Source organism: Varanus komodoensis, unplaced genomic scaffold (genome assembly GCF_004798865.1).
Source record: "Varanus komodoensis strain SLA01 unplaced genomic scaffold, ASM479886v1 scaffold3, whole genome shotgun sequence".
Lineage (NCBI taxonomy): Eukaryota > Metazoa > Chordata > Lepidosauria > Squamata > Varanidae > Varanus > Varanus komodoensis.
In genome coordinates, this window is record NW_025335761.1 from 348,695 (window position 1) to 373,159 (window position 24,465).

Consider the following 24,465-nt stretch of genomic DNA (forward strand, 5'->3'; position numbering starts at 1 on the left):
GTGATCTGGCCTGTCCTGAAGAAGGTGTCTCTGGACCCAGAAGTGGCTGCCAACTTTAGACTGGTGGCCAACATTCTGTTTTTGGGTGAGGTGTTAGAGCAGGTGGCAGCGGGACAACTCCAAGCACTCTTGGATGAAACTGATTATCTGGACCCATTTCAGTCCAGCTTCAGACCCGGGTACGGTACTGAATCTGCCTTGGTCGCCCTGTATGATGACCTGTGCAGGGAGAAAGAGAGGGGGAGTGCATCCCTGTTGGTTCTCCTGGACCTCTCAGTGGCTTTCGATACCATCGACCATGGTATCCTTCTGGATAGGCTTGTGCGATTGGGAGTCGGAGGCACTGCTTTGCAGTGGTTCCGTTCCTATCTCAATGGCCGATTCCAGAAGGTGATGCTGGGGGACTATGGCTCTGCACCATGGCAGCTATGCCATGGAATTCCACAGGGGTTCATTTTGTCTCCCTTGCTATTCAACATCTATATGAAACCACTGGGAGAGGTCATTAGGAGGTGTGGGCTGCGGAATCATCAGTACGCTGATGATACCCAGCTCTACCTCTCGTTCTCAACTAATCCAGGTGAGCCAGAGGTTGTACTGAACCGGTGCCTGAGGTAATGGGCTGGATGAGGGCCAATAAACTGAGGCTCAATCCAGACAAGATGGAGGTCCTGTTGGTAGGTGGGTCAGGCTTCGGGATAGGGGACCTGGACCTTGTCCTGAATGGGGTTGCACTCCCTCTTAGGGACAGGGTTCGCAGCCTGGGAGTGCTCCTCGACCCTGAGCTGTCATTAGAAGCTCAAATAACAGCGGTGGCGAGGAGTGCTTTCCTTCAGCTTCGGCTGATCCATCAGCTGTGTCCCTACCTGGAGAATGATTGCCTGCCAACTGTGACACATGCATTGGTAACTTCCTGATTAGATTTCTGTAGTGCACTCTACGTGGGGCTGCCCTTGAAGATGGTCCGGATGCTTCAATTGGTGCAGAATAGAGCTGCCAGGTTGCTGACGGGGACTGGACGTTGTTCTCATAAAACCCCAGTCCTCCGTCAGCTTCACTGGCTCCCCATTGAAGTCTGGGCCCAATTCAAGGTGTTGGTTATCACCTATAAAGCCCTCAACGGCTTGGGACCTGGTTATCTAAAGGAGCGCTTGCGTCCATATATGCCCTACTGCCCCCTGAGATCGGCGGGGGGGGCCCTTCTCCGGAAGCCCTCTGTGAAGGATGTTAGGAGGGTAAGTACCTGGAGGAGGGCCTTCTCTGTGGTGGCGCCCCACCTATGGAATGCGTTCCCCAGAGAGGTCCGCCTGGTGCCATCGTTATTTGTTTTTTGGCGCCAGACCAAGACCTTTCTATTTAAATGCTATTTTAATTGTTTATCGTTGTTTTTATTTATTGGTTTTATGATACAATAAATAAAGATGCTCCGAATTTTTAATGTTTATTCTATGTTTGTTTTATCCTGCTTTGTTAGCCGCCCCGAGGCTTTCTGCGATGGGGGGTGAGCATAAAAATGTTATAAATATAAATAAATAAACAGATGACCTGAGTCCTGCATGTGTTGCTCTCAAACTAACGAAGTATGAGCCAAGGTTTGACAAATTATCAGCATGCATACAACAACAAAGATCATATTAATTGTGCAAAAGCACACGAAATGCAAACATTTTCCTTTCAATAAAAAGTTGTTTGTATCATTGAAAGCTCTGTTTTTGTGTTTTTCTTTTAAGACAAAAGATGTTGTTTTTTCTAAACTAAAACCTCAGTATTCAGGTTTTATTGTAGTGTTGGCACTTTGCGATAAATAAGTGGGTTTTGGGTTGCAGTTTGGGCACTTGGTCCCTACAAGGTTCGCCATCACTGCCTTAGAGTTACCAAGTGTACTGATGTAAGAGTGATTTTGCAAGTGTATTAACATTATAAAAATATTTACAAAGTTCATTAAAATTTTATAAATAATTTCTACTCAGCCTGTTATGGTGTGAAAGATCCTAGCATTGCAGAAGAACCTCCATGGGAGGCACAGGAGGAGCCAAAACCAAGAACAATAATGACAGCTCGCTCGACAATGAACTTTGGAGCTAAGCTCAAGCAGGGACCCTCTTGAACTACAGTTATGCATATGCAGAGTGGACTGACTTGAAAGGTATGCCCAGTGCCACAGAGCCTTGCTTGGGGTACAAAGAATGGTGACAGGAAGTGTTTACCCCTCATCTGTATTTCAGAACCATCGTGCTCCTTGAGTGTATTACCATGCTCCGAGATACTCAACAGAAGTGCATGTGTTGAAGGGCAGATTCTATGGCAGATAGAAGAGACCAAGAGATAAGAACACAAAACAAGAACCCTAGCCTACCTGTGCTGCCTGAACATTTCTGGGCCTGATTCAAGGTGCTGGTTTTGACCTATAAAGCCTGAAAGAGCTCAGGACCACAACACCTGACATGACCCCTCTCCCAATATGAACTGGCAACAAGGGAGAGAGACCGATTGTGGATCTTCTCTTCACAGAAGTCTGTCTGGCACCAACATCATTTTTTTGGTGCCAGGTTGAGATTGTCCTCTGTTTCACAGTTTCTGACAGCATAATGAGTTTTATCATGTCGTGGAAACTCATCAAACTATTTTAGAAGTTTTAAGTTGTTTCAAATTTTGTATGGCAATGTTTACATTATGTTTTGGTTTTACAATTTTAGTGAGCTGTCAAGAGAACTATAGTTATTGGGCAGTATAGAAATGAAATTTTAAATTACCACCTGCAGTTTCTTCTGCTTCTTTCTTTTGTAGGGAACATAGACTATGGGCTAAAATGCCATAAATATATTCATGTAATATGTGTAATAGATTTTAACTCTGATTCAAAAGCAGGGTATCAATGTAACTAAAAATGAGCAGTCTTGATGGTACTCACCCACTTGTAATGTCATCAGTCCTTATATTTTTTCCCAGGACATCTCCATCACTCATATAGCCTGTAGCATCCATGTTGATGCCTTCAAGATCTATTTCATCTCCAGCTTTGTCTGAGATATCCATGTGACAGACATTACTGCCCCGAGATGCTAGCTGTCTTCTCAAAGGTGCTGAATACATGTAACGCCCTGATTCTGTATTGATGAACCGTCCAGCATTAGCTCTTGGAGGATATCCATTACCCACAGATGGAGCATCACCTGCCTGAAGACGGGGACTGGACTGCCCAAGTCTCCAAGATAAGGGTGTTGGCCTTCCCGTCAAACTGAGAATACTGCGCCCGCTTATTTCAGTGGTGACATTGGTATCAAAGGTGGTCTCCAAGGTGCTTTAAATAATAAAAGATTGAAGTTATGAGAGACATAAACATTGACTTAGATTTCAGGCAAAAGTTGGAAAACTCATATAAATACCTTGATGCCTGTTGTTGGTAGCAAAGATTATTTTCTTTCCCAACATTACAAATAAAAAATACTGAGGCAATTTCAGAAGAAAATAGATTTAGCCAAGGGCACCAGTTAGACTAAACAGCTCCACATGTGTTGTAGAGCATTTGCATCCTGGATGAACCCTCTTGCTGAAGAAAGCTGTGATCTGTGTTGTCCTACACACTTTAAATACACACATTATTTAAGTTGCAGTATACATCAGTAACACACCAAATTTTGGGCAGGGCTCATTCATTATCAAACTTGTGGGATTTTTTTTGGTGGGGATGTTGTACATGACTTCAAAAGAAGGCCTCCTGGGTGATAAAATTGTATCACTTCAACAAAATGTAGAGCTATAGCTGATTAACATGAACTAACTCTAGAAAGTGGGCAGTGCCTATGGCATGTATGATCCATCCAGCATTGGTGAAATCTATCAGAACAGGTGATGCTACATCACTCCATTTAGTCTAGAATCATAGAATCGTAGAGTTGGAAGGGACTAAGAAGGCCATCAGGTCCAACCCCCTGCTGTTGCAGATCACCAATTTATAGCATCCCAGTCTAACCAGTCCTCTCCATCTAAAGCAAAGGTCTCTTCCAGGGAAATCCTTTAAATTGGTAATACCAAGGGACGTTCCACACACAAGGCATGTGCTAGACCGTTGAGCTTCCTTGCCAACATATCCAGCACACATGATTCTGTCTTGCCTTTTTGTGACATATGCTGCCATATTCCTGCCTTTACATATACTTTTAAATGGATTTTATATGCCAGTATGGATGCTCCTATGTATGGCACTACAGCCAAATTTATATTCAACCCACAATCACGTGGTCAGTGACTGTCGGCTGCTGATGGCCCTCAGCTTTGTCAGCCTTATTCCACTGGTCAAATTGGTTTTTTGAAAGCATGGTCCTAGATTATAGGATATGTAATAGAAATTGCAATGTAATTTTTTAAAAAATATCTTCAGCCAATTTACCAAAAACTGCATTTGGATGCTAGCCTAATGAAATCCCTTGCCATTTTTTTACATAAATACAGAAAATTAAAATAAGACATGGTATATTTCACAGACTGTAGACAAAGTCAGTTAATATGTTTAGGCTTGCCTTCCTTATTACAATTTTACCTTACAGTCTTTCCTTGTGATAAGCAATCTGTGGTCTGCAGTACTGTGATAACAGAAATACATTTGACTGTACAAAGTACAATGCCACTCCCAAGATGGAGGTGGGATTTAATCAAAATGTTCATCCACAGTGGAGAAATCCTACAGAGAATTTGGGCAACATGCGGCTCATTGCATCAATGTGGAAGATGGGCCTATCTCAAGACAAGAAAAGCTTTTCAACAGAAACACAGTATACCTCTTGTTAAAATCTAGTATACTGATTTTAAATCAAACAGCTATAAACGTCTTAGAATATCACATTCTTTCTGTGTATGCTTTAAGCTAAAGTCTCCTTTAATCATCAGAAATGTGGGTTATCTATGGGTTAGATCCAGATATCTCACAAGCACAGGTGTTTTTGACTGATTTCCCCTCCCATACAGCCAACTGAAAGTACTGGGGAAACTTTTAGAACATCAGAGGCTGCCTTCCCCAACCTGCTGCCTTCCAGATATTTTGGATTACACCTCCCAGCATTCCCGATCATTGGACATGCTGGGGCTGATGAGGGGTTAAAATCCAAAACATCTGATGGGCCACAAGCTAGGGAAGATTGGCGCAGAAGAAGCAACAAGGAGAGAATCTGTACAAGTTGCCTCCTCTTCCTCCTTCCATGAGAAGCAGCCATCACTGCACAAGCAGTTCTTCTGAAAATGGAAGGGTCTTGGAAGGCATTGCCTGAAAAGCGGGTCATAAATCATTTAAATAAACAAATAAAAACATTGTAAGCCAAACCAAATTAGGGCTTTAATGTGTTTGCAAGTCATATTCTTCCCAAAACGTTCTCCAGAACAAAATAGAGTGTTACATTGTAACAAAATGGTTTTTCTTCTATTTTGGAAATGTCCAAACAGTGCTTTTCAATCAAAAATTGCACATTCATATATTTCTAATAAAACTATTTGTCCAAAGGCCAGGTAGGAATTTAAGTTATGTGCCTTATCAAACAGGTCAAATGTAGTTCAGCTGCTTGTTTAAACACAATATTGTAGACCTAGTTAAAATGCATTAAAACCTCTGAGTAAACCTAAGAAACATTTTAAGCAGTAACCTTTGCACATTTCTATCCAGTCATCACATAACATGTTTAACAAGCATTTCTCCAAAGCTAAGCTTTGATATAGAGGCCTTTCTCTTGCTCCCACTGCCAAAACAACCTCATCATAAATCCAGGTTCAAAATCTGAAAGTCCAGTTTAAAAATGGGATAAAGCACATCATACACTAAGAGGAACTAATGTCCACCATTACCATTTTGAATCATTTCTCAGGGGCAAAAGCAGTCAGTCAATGACAGGAAAGATAGGCACACACATTTCTTCTTCTCCCTGAATAAAGAAGCAATTCATGACTCTCACCTGTGAGAAACCTGGGTCCCACGTAAGCTAGACATGGTCTCCTCTAAGTTTTGCCGAAGATCAGCTATATTCTTGACAGTTCTCAATCGACGGGTTTCTGGATCTTCTCCTACAGAAGAATGTAATTTTTAGACAAAAAGCAACTAGACTTTATTCCCAACAGAAAGGACCCTCTTTTCATGGCTCCAAGTCAGCATGGCTAGCTGCCCAAACATGAATATGATTGCACACATAATTGCCACTTTAAGATAGTAGATTGGTCCTCCTCTACTATACCTTCTATTGGCAGTATTGCTTTTGTTTTCTTCCCCCACCTCCTTTTCCATTTAATCGTCAACTTCAGAAAAATTTCTATGAAACTTAAAAACTGCCTACATGTCTACTTTTGACTTTTGTTTTAGGACTGTAGAAATTTAAAACTGTTGATTAGAAATAAACAGCTACTACAGAAGCTTTTTATTAGAAATTCAAAGATTGCAATACAGCTGCCTATTTAATGATCAATGTATTTCAAAAGAGCATAGTAAGGAGTCATAATTTATAGCACTTATGGCGAACCTTTTAGAGACCGAGCGCTCAAACTGCAACCCAAAACCCACTTATTTATCGCAAAGTGCCAACACTGCAATAAAACCTGAATACTGAGGTTTTAGTTTAGAAAAAACAACTCACAGCCAGTCCAACCAAATATATATATATATATATATATCCTGGCAGCACACTGACTGGTCATGTGAAAGCTCAGATGAGTCGTGGCTAATGAATTGCAGCTCGTGACGTCATCGCCTGGCACCGCTACTTCTTTCCAAGCATCCACATGGCCCCTATGTGCGCTGTTACACAATGCTCAGCTGCTGGGACAACTTGGCTCACCTACCGACAGAGAGGGCTCTGTGTGTTCACTGCGGCACATGTGCCATAGGTTCGCCACCACTGGTTTATAGTGATAAATGGTTGACATGTAAAAGGTGTCGATAACAGAATTGCAGCAGTTTTTCTCTCCCTTTTTCTCTCCCAAAAGCTCTTTTGGGCTTTTGCAAACATCAACAAGCAGTTGTCACTCCATGAAATTAGTCCTGCATCTTATCAAAATTATATTTCCACTTGGTGCTAACAACAAATAGCTATCCTCATGCTTTGAAAAATTTTTAGCCTGTCAGTAGTCAAGTTCTGATGAGGGGAACAAACTAATCTTCACCATTACAAGGACTGTAAATGATGGATCATTTTCATGTTATCATGTATTCTGATTTAAAAATAAAAGTCCAGAATAGCTTTTCCAGACTTGAGTATTTCAGTGATTTCACTTGGGCTGGGGGTAGGGGATAATAACCAAAAAAAAAAAAAAAAACCCTTTATTTTTGTGTGTGCCTGCATGGTATTCAAGTAGGTATCTTAGCATATTATTCTACATTCTAGTTTTTGTACTAAAACATAAATGTTACACAGTATTGAAACATTTTATAAAAATTACCTTTAAGCAGCAAATACATTTTTAAATGAAAGGACAACACAATCAGATTCATGAAATGGATCACAGATTAAAAGTGAAAAATCATGTTCATGTGTTTATTAACTTAAGTAAAGCCTGAGTTATTAATATGTAACTTCATTCAGCTTAATGAAGGCACCTCAGTGTGATAAGAGACCTTGTCACAGGATAGCTGGGTCATCAGCAAGGACCCAGGATCTCATTCATTTTTTTTACTGCTTACCTGGCCCATATCAATGTTTTGTTAATGGTCTACTATTCTGAAAACAGTCTGCTAATGGAAATAACTTCCTATCTTTGTGTAGCTATTGATTTTCCAACTTCAAATATTGTTGGATCACAGACAACAGTGTACTAAGAGATATTTTGAGTTTTTATTAGTTAGGACCAATATAGGTTAGTCATTATTTGCCTTTTGTAGATGTATAACCCAGGTTTGGAGGATAACTTGAGGCACCACTATAAGTAAACGATATGGCTTTCCTTGCTGTATTAAGCGGATGTGGGTTTCTGTGTGTAGGTACTTCTGCGTAAAGAAGGTGCTAGGAACTATTCCAGGATGAGAGCATCTAATTAAACAGCCAGTCAATCAAAGACAGCTCAATCTGCTACTCATCTAGAGATGTGTAGAAACGACTTATAAGCATCTTATGAAACATATATAATAATTAGGTTAATATCAGATTAAATGAATAGAGCAATACTGAACCTCCAGACTTCTGGTGATCTTGTAATCAAAGGTCATATTGAGTAATAAGGTATGTCCTGTAAATGATGCTTAGCAGGGACTTTGATTATTCTCTAAGAAGAGCACTATTGAATAACTAATAGCCATCCAGTGAAAACCTCTCTGTTCAGCTTAGGTAAATTCATGAACCAAAATGGTGCTGCTGAAAGGTTGGTTTTTTCAGTTTGTGATTGAACATGAAAAAAAGTAAGCTTAGATGTAATGATGGGAAAGTATTTAGAACTACCTAGGTAAAAACCAGCTACTTAAGTTCTGCCTAAGAGGCAAAAGGAAGCCAATGCAAATGCTACAGTAGTAAAGTTAACATATGACTAGAAGCCATTTTGACACCTAGAAACTACTCATAGCTCATCATAAGCTACAAGCACTACAGCTTGGTGAGAGTATTGTTTATACTGCTTACTATATGGTTAACCCCAGCATCGACCACCTTCCATAGGCATCCTTTCAGAAGGAAGTTAAGCTAAGTTTTGTCATTGCCATATTCTAAGTTAGCAATTGTGGGATAAAAGAATTACTCATGTTATACATCAGCAACTAGTTAAAGAATAGAAAGCATGGGGTAGGAGAAAAGAGGCAGTTTCCACAACGTGGGGAAGTAAAAATTGGAGTGCCCAAAGAATGTGTACCACTGGGTGTGATACCAATACTATGATTCCTTCTAATACCAAACTTGGGTTGTCAGCTAAGAAGTTAAACAGGGATGCTCAGCAGTATGGTATTCAGTACTCTGGTATACCAAAGTATATTTATGTTCACTTTAAAAAAGAATAAATTGTTATTAAAGCCCAAGATGTGGTAACTTCCAGGATCTACAGAAGATTGGGGACAGCTGAACCACAAAATGTTGAGAGTGTGAGCTATAAAACTGATATACGAAATGAGATGAGATGAAAAGACTGGAACTGGCCTCCTTCCAACTAGTAACAGTTTTTAGTATTGCTCCAGAACTTGGAGGGAGGGATTGATATCATATATCATATGAGGCTATACACATTGTCTGCCTAGACTATTTCAGGAATTTTCAAGAGCTTCAAGTTATTTATAACTCTGTAACTTTTCAGAAGCCTCCATGATTTCATCTAGAAAGAAATTTTGAGTTTGATACAACTCTGAGCCTGAGCCAATTAATGCTATGTAGCCAGGAATGATTTCAAGAAAACTGGAAAATATTTATTTTCTATGCTCTTGGAATCTTGTTCCTTTGGGGCTTTCTGCTCCCAAAAACTTCCCCCTACCCCAAATCCTGAATTATACCTAAAACTAATAAGCTAATAAAGGTGACGAAAGAAAAATGGTCAAATAGCAACAGAATATCAGCAAAGTAGGATACCATGTCACCTGCTGAGGTAGTGGTTAGCAATACAGAAAATACCTTCTCATATGTCACTATCAACCATACATCATAGCAATTGAATGCACAAAATGGCCTGAAGATGATGTCTTGGAAAGACATACTACTAAACATCTGACACTGTTCAGTTGACTTAGATGAAACATAAGTTGTCTATGAAAGAATCAGATCATCTCCTATCCCTTGGAGATGGGATAGCTTGGACCAGGGGTCTCAAACTCAACTTACCTGGGGGCCGCTGAAAGTAGAGTCTGGGTGAGGCTGGGCCGCATCTAGTATTCCACCACCATGGTGGTGGTGGGCCGCTCATCCCGCGGCCGGTCCGGGCGCCACCGGCGCTTTGAAGGCTGCAGGACCCCTCCCCCATGCCCCGCCCGTCCCGGCAATTGGCCCACGGGCCGCGAGTTTGAGACCCCTGGCTTGGACTATCCCAAGCTACTAAAGTAGCTTGGACTACATGACTCACAAAGAAAGGATGTCTAAAAATGTGGTATACTTTAGTCCAGCACACAAGACTTGCCAAGTTTGTGAGGCTAAATTGTGGGAAACCATGCCTTCTATCTAGAAAGATGCTTGCTTCTACCCATCAAGGAAAGCAGAAGTTTCTGAGCACTGTAAATGCATTTTCTTGGATTGATGATTGCAGGAAAACAGAACCACTCCTGAAGCACTCTGGCTGAGGATACATGCAATATTTTCCTTTTCCACTTTTTGTTTCTGTCTAACCAGGACTTTCCATGGTCTCTAATGACCTGAATATTTTGTGAACCATTTCTAGTCAATGATACAGACACTGAAGTAATGAATTTCAATTTGTATTTATTGTTCTCTTGTAATTTCCTTTTGGTGTCTTCCTACTGAAAACTTCACCATTGTTGCCACCATCAGCAACTGCATATTTGGCAACAATATTCTGAACAAAGTGAAGGAAGTATCCGTGGCTATCAGTGATTATGGCTATCTATGTAAGATCCACGTTTGAAGGCAGTATGCCACTGAAGAACTATTGCCTCCATACTCCAGATATTGTGCTTCTGGGATGCAATGGGCTAGTTACAGGCTGCTGGACTTCTTCCTATATTCCTGTCAAAGATGTAATTCTCAACCATTCATTGTGGCAATATCTGTTCTAGCATGTAAATAAATATCATAACTCATATACAACATATACATTCTAGTTCACATAAAGTAATGGCAGAACAAGCCTTATAACCAGATGTCATGGATGATGGCCATTAGGATATGGTAGACTAGCCCTTCCTCAGGAGAGTAAAGTTCCACTGATGTGGTAGGAGCTAAAGGTCCCAGTCAAGCCAGAAAAGAGGTTTGGCGGCATAAATCTACCACTAGCAGTGTCCTCACCAGAAATAGGCCCTACAAAAAGAGTTGTAGCACTGGATGATGTTGGCTTTTGGGCTGTCTATCCAACGCTCCTCCATTTCCCTTGGGTCCTCAGTTACAATAACCTGGAATTGGCATAGGTCATTTTCAATGGCAGGGGATTACAAGAACTTCTGAAAAGCCTGGTAAAGCCACTCCTATTTTCTTCCACTTTGCTTACTTAGGTTTTATCTCTTAGGTATCAAGGAGTTTTTATACATAAGAAGTTCATTTTTATACCATCTTTTTGCCAAAGAGAAAATTGGGGTTAACCGCAACCCTTTTGGAAAATGCTGATTTGTTTTTTCAACTTAGGAACTGTATTGAAGAAATATGAGCGGCAAGCAATTAATATGAGGTTTGCACATAAGTACATCATACTATTGTTATCAACACAGTGTACATGAGTAATTAGTTTCAGAGTTTGTGTGCATAAAGCATATATACTCATTTGATTTTCTTTCTCAGACCTTTGAATGAAAGTTACTAATATAAATGAATCAAAGCAATCTAACGCCAAAAAAATTCCACAAATAAAGAAAATTCAGTCAATGTTTACATTAATGCTCCAATTTCAGGTTTTCAGATTAGAATTAGGGATCCAAAATTGAACAAAATTAAAATCAAACCACATTATTAATTCAAAACAAAAAATGAGACACAACAGGAAGAAAAGTTGAAATTTCCATAAAGTGAAATTTCAGTTTAAAAATAAACTGCAACTTCTCCTGGATTGCTGAATTACAAAAAAGTGACCTTAATACTAATCAAAATTCCATGCAACAGTGAATGCTTGATTCTTTAGGACTTGTAAGACTCTGTGCAGCTTCTCTATCAGAAATGAGGACACTGAGTAACTTGGCTGTTTAGAGACACTGGAATGAAGGATTAAGAATAAACGTGCATTCTAACCTCCTCCCATTACTGAGGGAGATACTGAGTCTCCTTTAGCCTCATTTATTATTCTTATGTACTAAGAGGGTCGACAGATCCAACGCATCCCATGTCTTACCAGAAAGATCTTCTAGAATAGGCTGTCCCGTTTTAGTGTAAGGAGCAGGATCCATGCTTGTGCTCACTCCTCCAGTGCTGGGCTCAGCTGTTACATTACCTTCATTGTCTGTCTGGGATCTTAGGTATAAAACAGAGAAAGGAAAATTTAGTCATTCATACACCAAAAAGAATTCCAGCACCAATAGAGCAGCACTTGCCATCTAGCATTGTATCTTCTCCCCAGGATACACTAGCAGACTGACTTTACATAATTCATTAGTCCCATGTTGCGCTATGTCCTAGAAATGGAAACAAGCACTGAACTGTAAAGAAAATATGAAATAGTCACTGTGAAATACAGGCTTTGTGGGCCCTTGACTGGCCTTCAAATGCCTTCAGTTTTAAGGTAAGTCTTCAGCCAGATCAACACCCTTATTGGTGGCACAAGCACCAGCAATCACTGATGATAACGGAGTTCATGCTATGGAAGGAAATGAAGACTTCTTGTTTCAGCTGGTCTTTTTTACACATTTGTTTCCTTTAGTCATCTCATTTTTCCTTGAAAATACATCCTGTTCTAGCCACACACAACAAGCAGATGAGGTGGCTTAGGCAAAGGCCAAGGCCAGAAGCAAGTAGAAAAGAGTATCTGGTGACATTCCAGAAGCATGGTCCAAGCCTCCACTCTCCGCCATATGCATAGCCTACAGTGTGAACCACATCCATCCAACATAAATACCCTACTCCATGTGGTTCTTCCTTTTTAAAAATGTGCGGAAAGAGAACATAAACAGAACCTCCATTTCAATGGGTGCCCAATGGGAAGCCGAATCTACACTGCAAGCTATCTGCACAGGAGAGGGATCATACTGCTCTTCTATCATTTTACTCCAGTACCGTCTTGGGAAAATGCATAAACTGAGATATAAGGGTCTATCTCTGCATATTCATACTGTGAAGTACCAGTGGCTGCTAGTCATAGATACACTGGGGTCAAGAAAAGAATTCTGGATTAAGCTTTTAATGAAAGCTGCTGACTAGTTCTTGCTCCATATTAAGCTCTGTGAAACTCTCAAATGTTATTCTTCCAGCAGAGGATTATAGGCTGATTCACACACTGTAGATTTGTTCACACAAAGTTATGGCATGTATATTTTATGAATGACAAGTCATTAGGCCCATGCACTCTCCCTGCCATATGTAAAGGACATAAGCCAATTCTTGTTGTGCAGCCCTGTTGTTACCAGGATGATATGTGAACCAACACCAATTGTATCATGTATTGAATTATCATTAAAGGAGTATTTAATTATAGTTACTTTTGATTTTAGAAGGGTCTTTCTCTCTCTCTTGTAAAAGATCAAATAAAGTCCCTCAGAAAGGTGAAGTACTAGAAAAGTCATGGTCTTCTACTGTTTTATTTACTATCCTTTAAGTACATTGATATCTTATCTGGTCCTCCATAATAAATAAACTCAGTTGCCACTGTGTAACAAAAATAATTTTAAAGCAACAATCAGTCAGTGGCTAGTTCTGATCATCTTGCTAAACCATGGTTAGGCCAATGTGAGCATGTCACAGCAAGTCCTAGGCATACACACTTCCCCCCTTTCCCTTCTGCCTGTACACCTAATATAAGGAATTCATAAGCTTTCACTTACACTTTAGCTTAATCATAGCTTGGTGTGTCATACAGACCAGAACTGTTGTTAATTTCAACAAGCCATCTTCATTAACCACAGCTAGTTATTTAGATGGTTTGAAACTAACCATATATAATGTTGTCCACAGAATGATGGTCTGGACAACACATGTTGTGGTTAAACAGCAGTGGAAGCAAAAGCTTCTAAACTCATCTTCTTGGCTTGAGAAGGGAAGACTGGAGTATATAATGTGGCTTATTCACATTTTGCTAAACTATGGTTTAGACCAGGGTTAAGTAACTTGAGGCCTCTCAGACATTTGGCTTACAACTTTCTTCAGTCCTAGCTGGATTAGCCAATGGTGAGAGAACATGAGAGCTGAAGGCCAAAACATATGAAGGGCAACAAGATGTCTAGCCATGGTTTAGAGAGACAGTCAAAAACAGTGATTACCCTTGGATTCTGTTTATGATATTTTAAACTGCATTTAAAACAGAGTAGTTAGATACTACTACTAAGAAATGTCCGTATCTGAAGACAGATAACTAACCATGATCTTATACATTTAGTCTATTATTATTATGTATAGATGGTTGCATTTCTCTTTTCACAGCATGGTTTTAAAACCATGTACATGTTGCACTATCCAAAAAAGAGGGACAGAAGCATAGCAGGACCAAGATGGATTTTTAAATCATCCAATGGTCAAATGACTATTATAGGGTGTGTTTTTCTTCACACTCTTCCCATAGCACAAAAGAATGTGAGTGTACTGAAGGGCTGTATCTGGCACAACACACTCAGAAAGGGGTGCCTACCTGTACATGAATGGTGCTACTGTGGCCGTATTCGGGTGGTTGTATTGCTGTTGTGGATGAGGTAGCTGAACACTCACAGTATTGCTTGCTGTGGTCTGTGTGGTACTACTTGTTGGCCCGTTGACAGCCTGGCTGCTAGTGCTAGTACTCAAAGCAGGCCCCGCCCCTGCTCCTTTCCCTTCAGAGGAGGCCAAACTTGATGTGGAACTTGAATTTCTGCTGTCCAGCTGGGGCTTCTGATGAGAGAGACCTGGGGCAGGTTTCCCACTGCGGCTTCTCTCGCTTTCCTTTGCAGAACTACTTGGGGCACTTGAGGATTTCCCTGTGGTGTTTTTCATCCCTGGTTTTGGTATTCCACTGTGTGAAGGGGCAGTCACCTCCTTCTTGGCACTGTTAAGCTTTCCTCCTTTAGGGATAAAGCTTGCAATCTTGGAGGTTTTTTTTGGCGTCTCTGTCATAGCTGGTGTAGTTTGTTCTTCTTTCAGCTCCTCTTTTATATCCGTTTTCTCAGTTACAGATGTTCTTTTTGCAATGTCTTTGCTTTTTTCCTTTTCTTTATCTTTCTGCTTCTCTTTTTCTTTCTCATTGCCCTTTGGGGAACTCTTCTTATTTGTCAGCGCCCGACTAAACGTTCTTTGTGCAATTCCCTTGAGTGCAATTTTGGGACTATTAGAAGTTGGTCCTGGATTGTTCCGATTTACAGCATCCATTTCTTCACTCTCCTCACAGGTAGGGAGGGCCTCTAATCTTTCACAACTAGTATCCCGAGACCCTGGACATTCAAGGGACGACCCCCCTGCTTTAGAGCCGCCTTTTGTATTAAAGAGTTTCAGTTTCTCAAGCATGGATTTCTGACCATTGGGAGTTGTTTTGACCATTTCTGGAGGGGGCTTTGGAGGCTCTTGAACCTGCTGCTTCACTGTTAATATGGAAGACGTGGCTGTGTGCTTAGCACTCAGTGACTTGCTGCGCCAAGGTTTAACGGCAGAGTTGGGCTGGGGGATGGCTGAGGAGTTATTGCAACTGGCAGCGTTGTTGCTACTGCTACTTTGGACTGAAGATGATGCATTTTCATTCATTCCTGTGGGCTGGGAGGCTAAATTGTCTGCTGGCTCTGCGAAGAAAAGTACAAGAGAATTTTGATGCTTTTACTTTGGAAAATCATTATATAAGCACAGGTTGCTTTCAGAGTCAAAAGGCTGGAATGTAACAGCAGCTAAGTAATATTTGAACAACATTTTATGTTGCTTCTACACATCAAAGTATTGCAGTTGAAGCAAGAGCAGTGTAATATTTGTTTCCTGGGGGTTGGGAGAGCAGTAGCTTGATCGGATCATCACCCATTAAAACAGGCATAAGGCTGGCTGTTTCCTGTTGTTGCAGAAACAACAATGTAATTTTAGGTGCTGCCTAACAGCAACTTCATTCAAACAAATGCATGAACTCAGTGTATGCCAAAGTATCCTTGTTCAGAAAACACTGAAAAACTATTACCTAGGAAAGGAAAATCTTTCAGACCAAAACCGTCTGCTTTACACTTAAAGAAAAAAATCATACTGTTGAAGTTTACTTCTTGGAACATTCCCAAAACGTGACATGGAGCAAACCTCTAAAACACACACACACACACACACACACACACACACACACACACATTCAGAAGATCCTTCCGATAACAGCACACTTAATTTCCAAGTCTCCTTAAAAACAGAATAAAACCAAAATCTACAAATGAAAGCTCATCATCTCCTTATTCAGGCAGCAATCGTACATGATATGTCTTTATCTCATAACTGAAACCAGATGGAATTAAGACGAGCCAGCTGAGAAAGATCTCTTGGTGAGTTCAAATTTCTTTCTTATTCTGTTCGTTTGAAGTCACTTCCCTGCATTTTCTAATGAGAGAACTTAAAAATGACACTTGCTTACTCACCTCCCGAAAGCCACTTCTTTTCTAAAGTTACTCCTTACAAACTTTCTGTTGTGAAGGCATGACATCCCAAATACGGCAAGTAGGTCTTCTGTTACGCTGCTCATGTTTCCAATTAACTTTTGTCATATTTGACTGTTAGCCTGCCCAGCGGCTTGCTGGGGATTAACGGCTTTTACCTGCAGCCCTGGATCCTCTACCAATAAACAGCATATTAAGCTTCTTGAGGGTGGGGTTTAGGGGACGTTTTTGAACTTAAAAATAAACAGTGACCATCAGTTTGCAACAGTTCGGAACAAAACGGTGAATGCAGGTCTGTGAATGGCAAACTGCTGCAGCCTAACAGAGGCTGTTTGACTTCACTTTCAGCTGCTCATTGAAGATACTGCTCTGTTAAGCTCACTGTGTGATCCAGACCAGACTGCTTCATATTTCTGAGCACACCCATCTTCCTTACTTAGCAAAAATTTGGATTTCTAGGAGATTCTTCATAGAATAAGCTCATGGTCATTTCACACTAGAATAGCAGATGTAGATGCTTGTTTTATACAAAGGAGGCACTGCCTGGGATGGACAATGTCCAGTGTGCTGCCCTGTTAACTATAAACCATTAAACTGGATGGTTTCTGTTGCTGTTTGCCAACCCTGCCTGTCCAAAAAAGTTGCACCAGGAGTTAGAGAAGGCCTGGATTAAGATCTAGGCAATCCACAGTTTGAGCCAGATTGACAGCATTCTTGAATAAACCTAAATTACAGTTAAAATCAGAAAGTAACTCCTTGTTTCCTTTGCCTGCTGGGACAAAAGGACTGTGAAGGGGTAGGGTGGGGACATTGCAAGGCTTGTCATGGCTCATATGGGGCCAGTGGTTTAAGTGAACTAGGCTCCCCCCCCCTTCCCGGTTTCTGCTGTGTGCAGACGTAACAACCCACAGTTAACTAATTGCGGGTTGGTTAGAAGACAGGTAGGAGCAAGCATGCATGCTTGTTCCTGCTTGTCCACCTACTCTTACTGCAAACAAACCATTATTTGAACCTATGGTTTAATCATGGGATCCAAAGTTGAGTAATTTGTTCTCTATCAACCCAGAATGTCAGGTTCAGACAATTCAGAAGCAGTCAAGCAGCCAGGAATCACCATGGATGTTCACTTGTATCCATCTACTAACCAACCCATGGTTTGTTAACTGTGGGATGTGATGATGTCTCCTTATTCTCCCATTTCTGCTTTTCCTCCTCTTCTCTGATCTCCTTTTTACTGCATTTTCATTGCTGGCTTTTAAACATTCTGGTTTTAATTACTATTTTTTGTTTCACTCTTTGGAACCTCTTTATCTATTTTCTTTCCTTTTACACTAGTTGCCTTCCCATCATTTCCACTGTGCCAATACTTTGCTCTTGGCTAAACTTCAGGTTACAACTTCTGCTTTGCATCAGGTGATCTTGACTTTAATAAATCAAGATGGAAACTCAACTGAAAAATGGTAAAAATTCTTAAGATAACAGTGATAGGTGTAAAGGTAATAAAAGATGAATAGGTAAGAACTTTTGCAAAGGAGTGTTCTTCAGTACACCTTCTCTGACTACATGAGATAAAATTGAGATGAAGAGACTTGTGTAAGCCATTTGAGCTCCTTGAAAGAAAAAATGTGGGCTACAGATATAATAAATGAATAAACAAATAAATAAAGCCATTTAGTCTTCCTACTACGTGCTGCTTCTTGAACTCCAATTGCTCTCCTGACATGGATTTCCATGCTTTAAAAAGACAACACGGATAATGTAATATGTGCTTTAATGTGCATAATTCAGCCCTACAATTCAGCCCTTCAGTTCTCATGCCTGAAGTAAAATGTCTGTGCTGCTCAGATTTTGCAACTTTATCAACACAATTAACTAATTAAAAGCATGATCTAATGATTTTTCCATATGGTAGGAAACACTATTTCTCAAGTCTTATAAAGCTACATACTCTTTTACTGACAACCAGAGTAGTTCTAGACATTTTAACTTCAGAAGCCAGTATCTGTTGGCCAACCCCAGTTCTTGACCTTGTCGCTGTGGCTGCTCCTGCTTTTGGGGGATGTGACCCTTCTCATGCTTTCACATGCTGGATATGTTCACCTTTGCTACAGACAGCCTGTACAAGCTGGGAGGTAAGTCATGCTTGCACATCCTTAGTTCCCAATCTGAAATTGCTGAGAAGAATTGCTGGCTTGTATGAGGATTCTGTAACAGTGCACTCCATGTGGCCACACAGGAGCCCCACCTCCTCTGCCGCTGCTGTGGTGCTACCCCCCCCCCCCCGCAATCCCTTTATCACTACAGAATGGCAGGTCAAAACTACCACCCCATCATGGCTCGTGGATTAATTTGCCATCGCAGCGAGATATGGGAAGATCTCCAGAGGGCATTAGAAGTGCAACCCATGAGGGGATCCAGGGAGAGTGGCCCCCGGGCCCCCAACAGATTCTCACCCATGGTCTATCGTATTACAGGCTTGCCTGCAGGTGAAGACCAGTTTTCACTTACTGGTCTTTCTTTGGCTAAAACTGAACACTTACTCTTATAAATTGTTTTGGTCCTACCTCAGGAATATGTCTTAAAATACTTCCTTTCCTAAAGAAGTTTCATTTGAAATATTACAGACTTTTTCCACTGAATACTCAACTCGTTTTGTGATGAGTTAAATCCACTCCCATCTGTCTTCTTCCCTGGGGCAATTTTCTTTTTGAAAGAATATTTGCTGACTTTTAATTGACAAGTGAAATATGTTCACATTCAAAATACAGTTCAGCTAAATAGCCACTTTGCCCCTTTCAAAGACAAATGGTGGACCTGGAGTTTGTTTAATTCCCAGTGTTTCTGTTTCAAAGATGTTGGTGGTCTTGTTTGAATGCCAATAGACACTGTAGTACAGTTAGGTTGGATTTCATCAGCTCCTGTAATTCCTTGATTGTGAACACAAGTCTAACCACTTGCAATGAGAAGATACGTATGGTTTAAATTGTTCTGTGAAATGTTTGAGAGTGTGTATGATAACAAACGCCAGAGAAAATATATGCTATTTCCCATCATTTGTTAAGTCAAGTCTAAACACAAGCTGCTTTCTTATGGTTACTGCTAAATGTATAGCTTTGCCAGAAATAACAAAAATAGTTTTAGAACATAGTGCTAGGTGAACCTAGTTTGCATGATATGACAATGGCGAACTACTTGTGTTGTCTGAGCCCAGGTGGCTTTTTTCCCCTAACAAGCCACAACCAAAGCTCTGTGGAAGGATTTGTTTCACCCGCGGTGGCTTGGTGTGTCATGCAAACTTGGATGACAGTCCACTGTGGTGCCTGTAGTGCTGTCGCTCTTGATGAGCCACAGTCAGTGTCAGCTACTATCCTGATAGCTAAATGGCATGCTGGGACAACTGTCACTGGCTCCCATTCCTCCTACTGTAATCAGAAGCCATTCTGACTCACCATGGCTTTTCTCCCACTTTTAAACTCTTTTCTTTCTTTTCTGCTGAGATCACTTTTCATGATCTTCATTTTGATAGCCACTGACCGACTCTACAAAGCAACAAGGTAGCACACCACTGTCAACAGTTCAAAAATGTCTTGTTTTTATGATCCAAAGGTTCACAAATAGAATTGGTTGGTTGGTTATTTTTAATTCAGTTAGCCAGAATTGCCCAAGGTGAGGGAGACTTTGACTAGGTCCCTTTGTCACAATCAGAGCACTGCCTGGTGAGGGCCACACTATTAGCCACTCCTCTCCTCAAGGGTGAGGGACCTATTAAGATGCCCCCACCCCTGAAAGCTACTGGATGCAGATGGTTCCCAGAGGGCCTACTGGGAGTTTCCAGCTGATACAGCTGTTGGTTCAACTGAATTCCTGGTTGATCTCTGGAATACAGAGATGAGCTGGTTGATTGTGATGATTGTTTCTGACCACACTCTCTGTAGTTAACAATCTGTGAGGAATCTGTTTGGCGGTGAAATGCCACTGGATTCCCTGCACTTGACTCCTCAGACTCTGGTGCAACAGCCCTGAGTCTGCGTTCCTGAGTGTGCCCAGAGTTTGTGGGGTACTCACCAGGATCAAGTCCTGCATGGCTGCTGTTCAAGCAGCATTTTTCTTCCTCACCACCTGTAACAGCTTTTGTGCTGCTTCACCTGATGTGAAAGAAGGCTGCCAGTTGCACGACCTTCATTCCACAAATGTCTGTGGACTTTTTCTCAGTTTAACTTGCCTTGCAAGACTGGAACAAACATGTGAGGAAGTCTGTGAATACTAGACAGATGGATTCTGCTATGGTTTGTCTCAACCCTATCAGTGGTAGATACTTTAAAGATTAGTGCAGTAGGTAAAAGTGATTTATCTGAATTGAAGAGAACATGTTTCAACTCCCCAGCTGCTCTGAGGCAATCTTGGCCCAATTCAAACTATAATTGTTCCACTCATAGCAGCAAAACTTGCATGATGATCGTCAGCCATGCAGCTTTCCATGTTACAGGAACCCAAGCAAAGGTGGTTTGTTGCCGTGGTTAGCAAGCCACCCCAGGACCCTAAAGCAACCCATGGTTCTGGGTGGCTTATTAATCATCCCAGCAATCCACCCTCATCAGGTTTGCAGTGCATGACAATCTGTGGCTATGGCCTGAAAATGCAAAATGGCCATCTGCAGACACTGCTAACTCCTGGTAGCTTAATTAACCTTCCATGACATAAACTAGAGAATTGTGGAAGGAGATCTACATGGAACAAATAAAAAAATGGATTTGCATAAAGAAGAAAGGTCCTTCTGTGTGTGAGAACCACACAAATGACAAAGCTACAACACAGGCATTTTTCTTCCACTGTCTTCAAGTAAGTGGCTAAGGCTCTTGAATTCCTAGTTGTCCTTGTTTAAATACTGTATAACCACCTTTCTTGTTGGATAGAAGGCCAAGGGTACTTCTATTCTCCTATTATGTCATTATGCAGCAATGGAAGATGTGAGTTTCTTTCCAAAGCCGAAGAACCCCTCTTTATTGTTCTTCAGGATTACTCTCATTTGTAATGACAAATTGTGACAGGCTTGAGGTGACAGCGTCCTCCAAAAACCCCTGGAAGGCTGCTTCAATCAGGGGCCTTCATCTAGGACTACATACATAGACAATGCTCCTGTTTTGACTCTGTCTGGATGTTTTGATTTTTTAAATGCACAGATAGAATTCTGGTACACAAACATAAGTCAATTAGAATGGTCACACACACCTTCCAACCATGGATATAAGTTAAGACAACTTTTATCACTGAGAAATGTCCATCAAATAAAGACATGTGGGGAGGATGCAATAGAAATGTATAAATGTTGTTCAAAACTTTTGGCCTATTATACACTTTGTAACATTGCAATCCACTGAATAATAAGTCCCACTGAATTCACTGGGGACTACTCTCAAGTGAGTGGACACAAGACATGAGCATAAGCCCTCAAACATGGACAGCACCCAGTGTTGTTCTTTCTGTGTTGGCTTTGAGAGGGCAAGGAGAAGGGGAAGATCTCTGATTCCTAGATTTAAGGTTACAACACTCTCTGCGACCTTGGAGCTGGGAACCCAAACTATCCTCAGACAATGTCTAGAGGCCATAGGGTAATTCCCTTGCTCTCTTTTTTCATGCAAAACATACAGCATTGCCTAAATATGGTTTTAGAGCGCTGGAGCAGGCTTTAAATTCCTCAGACTCCATGGCAGCAACTAGCACTGGGTCAAAGGAGGAAAGACCAATGATTCTAACAGGAGCCATTCAGTCTCACTTATTCAGTCAGGATAAGTGACTGGCTGTTCTCCACAGGTTCTGGACTCCAACTCCACAATCCCTATTAACCATTCTGGCTGGAGCAGGCGGGAGAGGCTCCCACTTGTATTAAACCTACCAATACAGAAGCATCTAACTATGCTAGCAATGTTAGTCAGAAACAATAGGCCAATAGCTCTGCTCACCTAATTAAGCATCACATGCAGGGAAAGAGAAGCACTCCTGGACCATTCATAATGATATTACCTGTACCTCATACACATCACATACACACTGGGGGTACACATCTGTAGAGAGAAGACTCCTCTGTGTATATGAGCTCTCTCATCCCACTGTGGACATGGACCTTTGGTTATGAAAACTCGAACAGTAATTGTTCGAGGGGGCTGTCCAAATAGGGCCATTGAAGGGGTGTCCAAATAGGGCCATTGAATTTAAATAAGGCATACATCACTAAAATATGGGAACGTATTATCTGATCTGCATTATGAATGTAGAATGGCAAAGCAGCATTGGGGTCAGAGGAAAAAGGAGTGGAAATTGGCAGAAGATAGATCAATAATTTAAGATATGCAGATGATGCCATACAATTGTCAGAAAGTAGCAGTGCATTTCGAACAACAACTAATGTAAGTGAAAGAAGAAAGTTCAAAAGCAAGAATGCAGTTCCAGCTTAAGAAAATAAATAACATGGCAACAGAAGAAGTACTTGACAGTGAAGAAACTGACAATGTGAAGGATTTTGCATACTTTTGCTAAAGCATGAATTCATAGGGAGACTGCAGCCAAGTAATTTGAAGATGACTGAAACTTGGAAGGTCAGCAAGGAAGAAACTAGAAAAGATCATCAAGTATAAGGACGTTTCACAGGAGACCAAGGCCAAGATCATCCACAGTATTGTATTCCTGATGGCTAGGTATGAGTGTGAAAGTTGGACAGTGAAGAAAACTAACAGGAAGAAAACTGATGTATTTGAGACGTCCTGCTGGAGGAGACCTTTGCAAATACTCTGGATTCATAAGACAAACAAGTGAGTCCTAGACCAAATCAAGCCACTTTCTTCCCTAGAAGCAAAAATTATGTGTACTTTGTATGGATCATGAGAAGGCAAGACTCACTGGAAAAGACAATTATGCTAGGGAAAGTTGAAGGCAGAATAAGAAGGGGAGGACCAAATACAAGATGATGGCAAAGATGCCAGGTACTTCCTTTATTAGGAAGCTTGTTGATCAATTGCAATTGCAGATGTTTCTCACATCTTCTGTATAGGACACAAGCAGACATTCCACAAGAAAGGATAATGTAAACTGGGCTTGCATACCTAGTTTCTCTGAAAGTTAGAGAAACAGCGAGGAGGAAGAGTGATAGCTAAGCTGAAAGAGCTGCATTGTGAGGTTGGATGCCTTTCTCTGAGATATGACGTGGTCAATGGGTTTTGCTGTCTATTGAGTAATAAGCAGTGCAGAAGGGAATTATCATACTAACTGTTTATGGAGAAAGCTATGGCTCAAATACCATTCAAAGCAGGGTTTATCCATCACACTATCCGAAGGCACGTAAGGCATCCACATGCTGAAGCTAAGCAGGTCTGGGGCTGGTCTGAACTTAGAAGGGAGACCACCTCGAAACCTCATGTAGCCACCTTGAGTTCCACAATGGGAGAAAGTAGGATATAAATAAATAAATAAGTAGCTCTATGCATCAGGAAAGCAGGATAAATATCTTTAATGCACAATACAATCATTCTTTGTTATTTCCAAAGGCTGAAACAGTAGATCTACTCTGACACTCAGGGAAAGCATTCAGGAAGTAAAAAATAGTAAAACGTTAGTGGTCTGCAATACATGTCTTTGCCTGTAGTATGTTCATGGTTGCACTAGGATTTGAAAGAAAGAACAGAAGCACAATGCTCAATGAAACCCCACAACTAACATAAATTGTGCTGAGCTGCAGCTTCTGGAACAACATCAGTAGTGCACATGATTGCAAAGGGTTTCACCAGAAAACCTAAGAAACCTAAAGTCCTTTCAGTTGATGTTATCACTGTTTCATGGAACTAAGCTTTCAATGTTTGTGCTTGGAGGTTTTAAAGTTAACGGAAAGCATGATCATCTGCCTGTGCAGTTGCTGGGAAAGTTCTTTTCCAAATTTATTTTGAGGAAAGCAGTTTGTAGGAGAAGAATGTGGAAACAAAGAGTTCTTTCTTAGATGAACCACACCTGAGCCTACTACTGTCAAGTAGTGTGAAACAGCTACCTTTTGTGGGAAAGGCTGTAACGGTAATCATTACTATTAACCCGGTATCTGTTCTTCCCCTAAATATGTTCAGCACTAGAGGACCATGCCTGTAAAATCTCAAACATTTATTGGT

General features: G+C 41.0%; 1 protein-coding gene across 8 annotated transcripts in view; it reads right to left on the reverse strand.

Annotated features, from left to right (window-relative positions):
* The window catches only part of NAV2 (neuron navigator 2), a 332,059-nt gene that overhangs the window by 151,936 nt on the left and 155,658 nt on the right, over nucleotides 1-24,465 (reverse strand). For all 8 annotated transcript variants that reach the window (XM_044436703.1, XM_044436702.1, XM_044436706.1 and 5 more), the window contains 4 exons: nucleotides 14,368-15,481; nucleotides 11,926-12,044; nucleotides 5,940-6,048; nucleotides 2,912-3,301 (listed from right to left, as the gene is read on the reverse strand). In XM_044436703.1, the coding sequence (XP_044292638.1) occupies nucleotides 2,912-3,301; nucleotides 5,940-6,048; nucleotides 11,926-12,044; nucleotides 14,368-15,481 (1,732 nt within the window). The remainder of the gene's footprint in view (nucleotides 1-2,911; nucleotides 3,302-5,939; nucleotides 6,049-11,925; nucleotides 12,045-14,367; nucleotides 15,482-24,465) is intronic.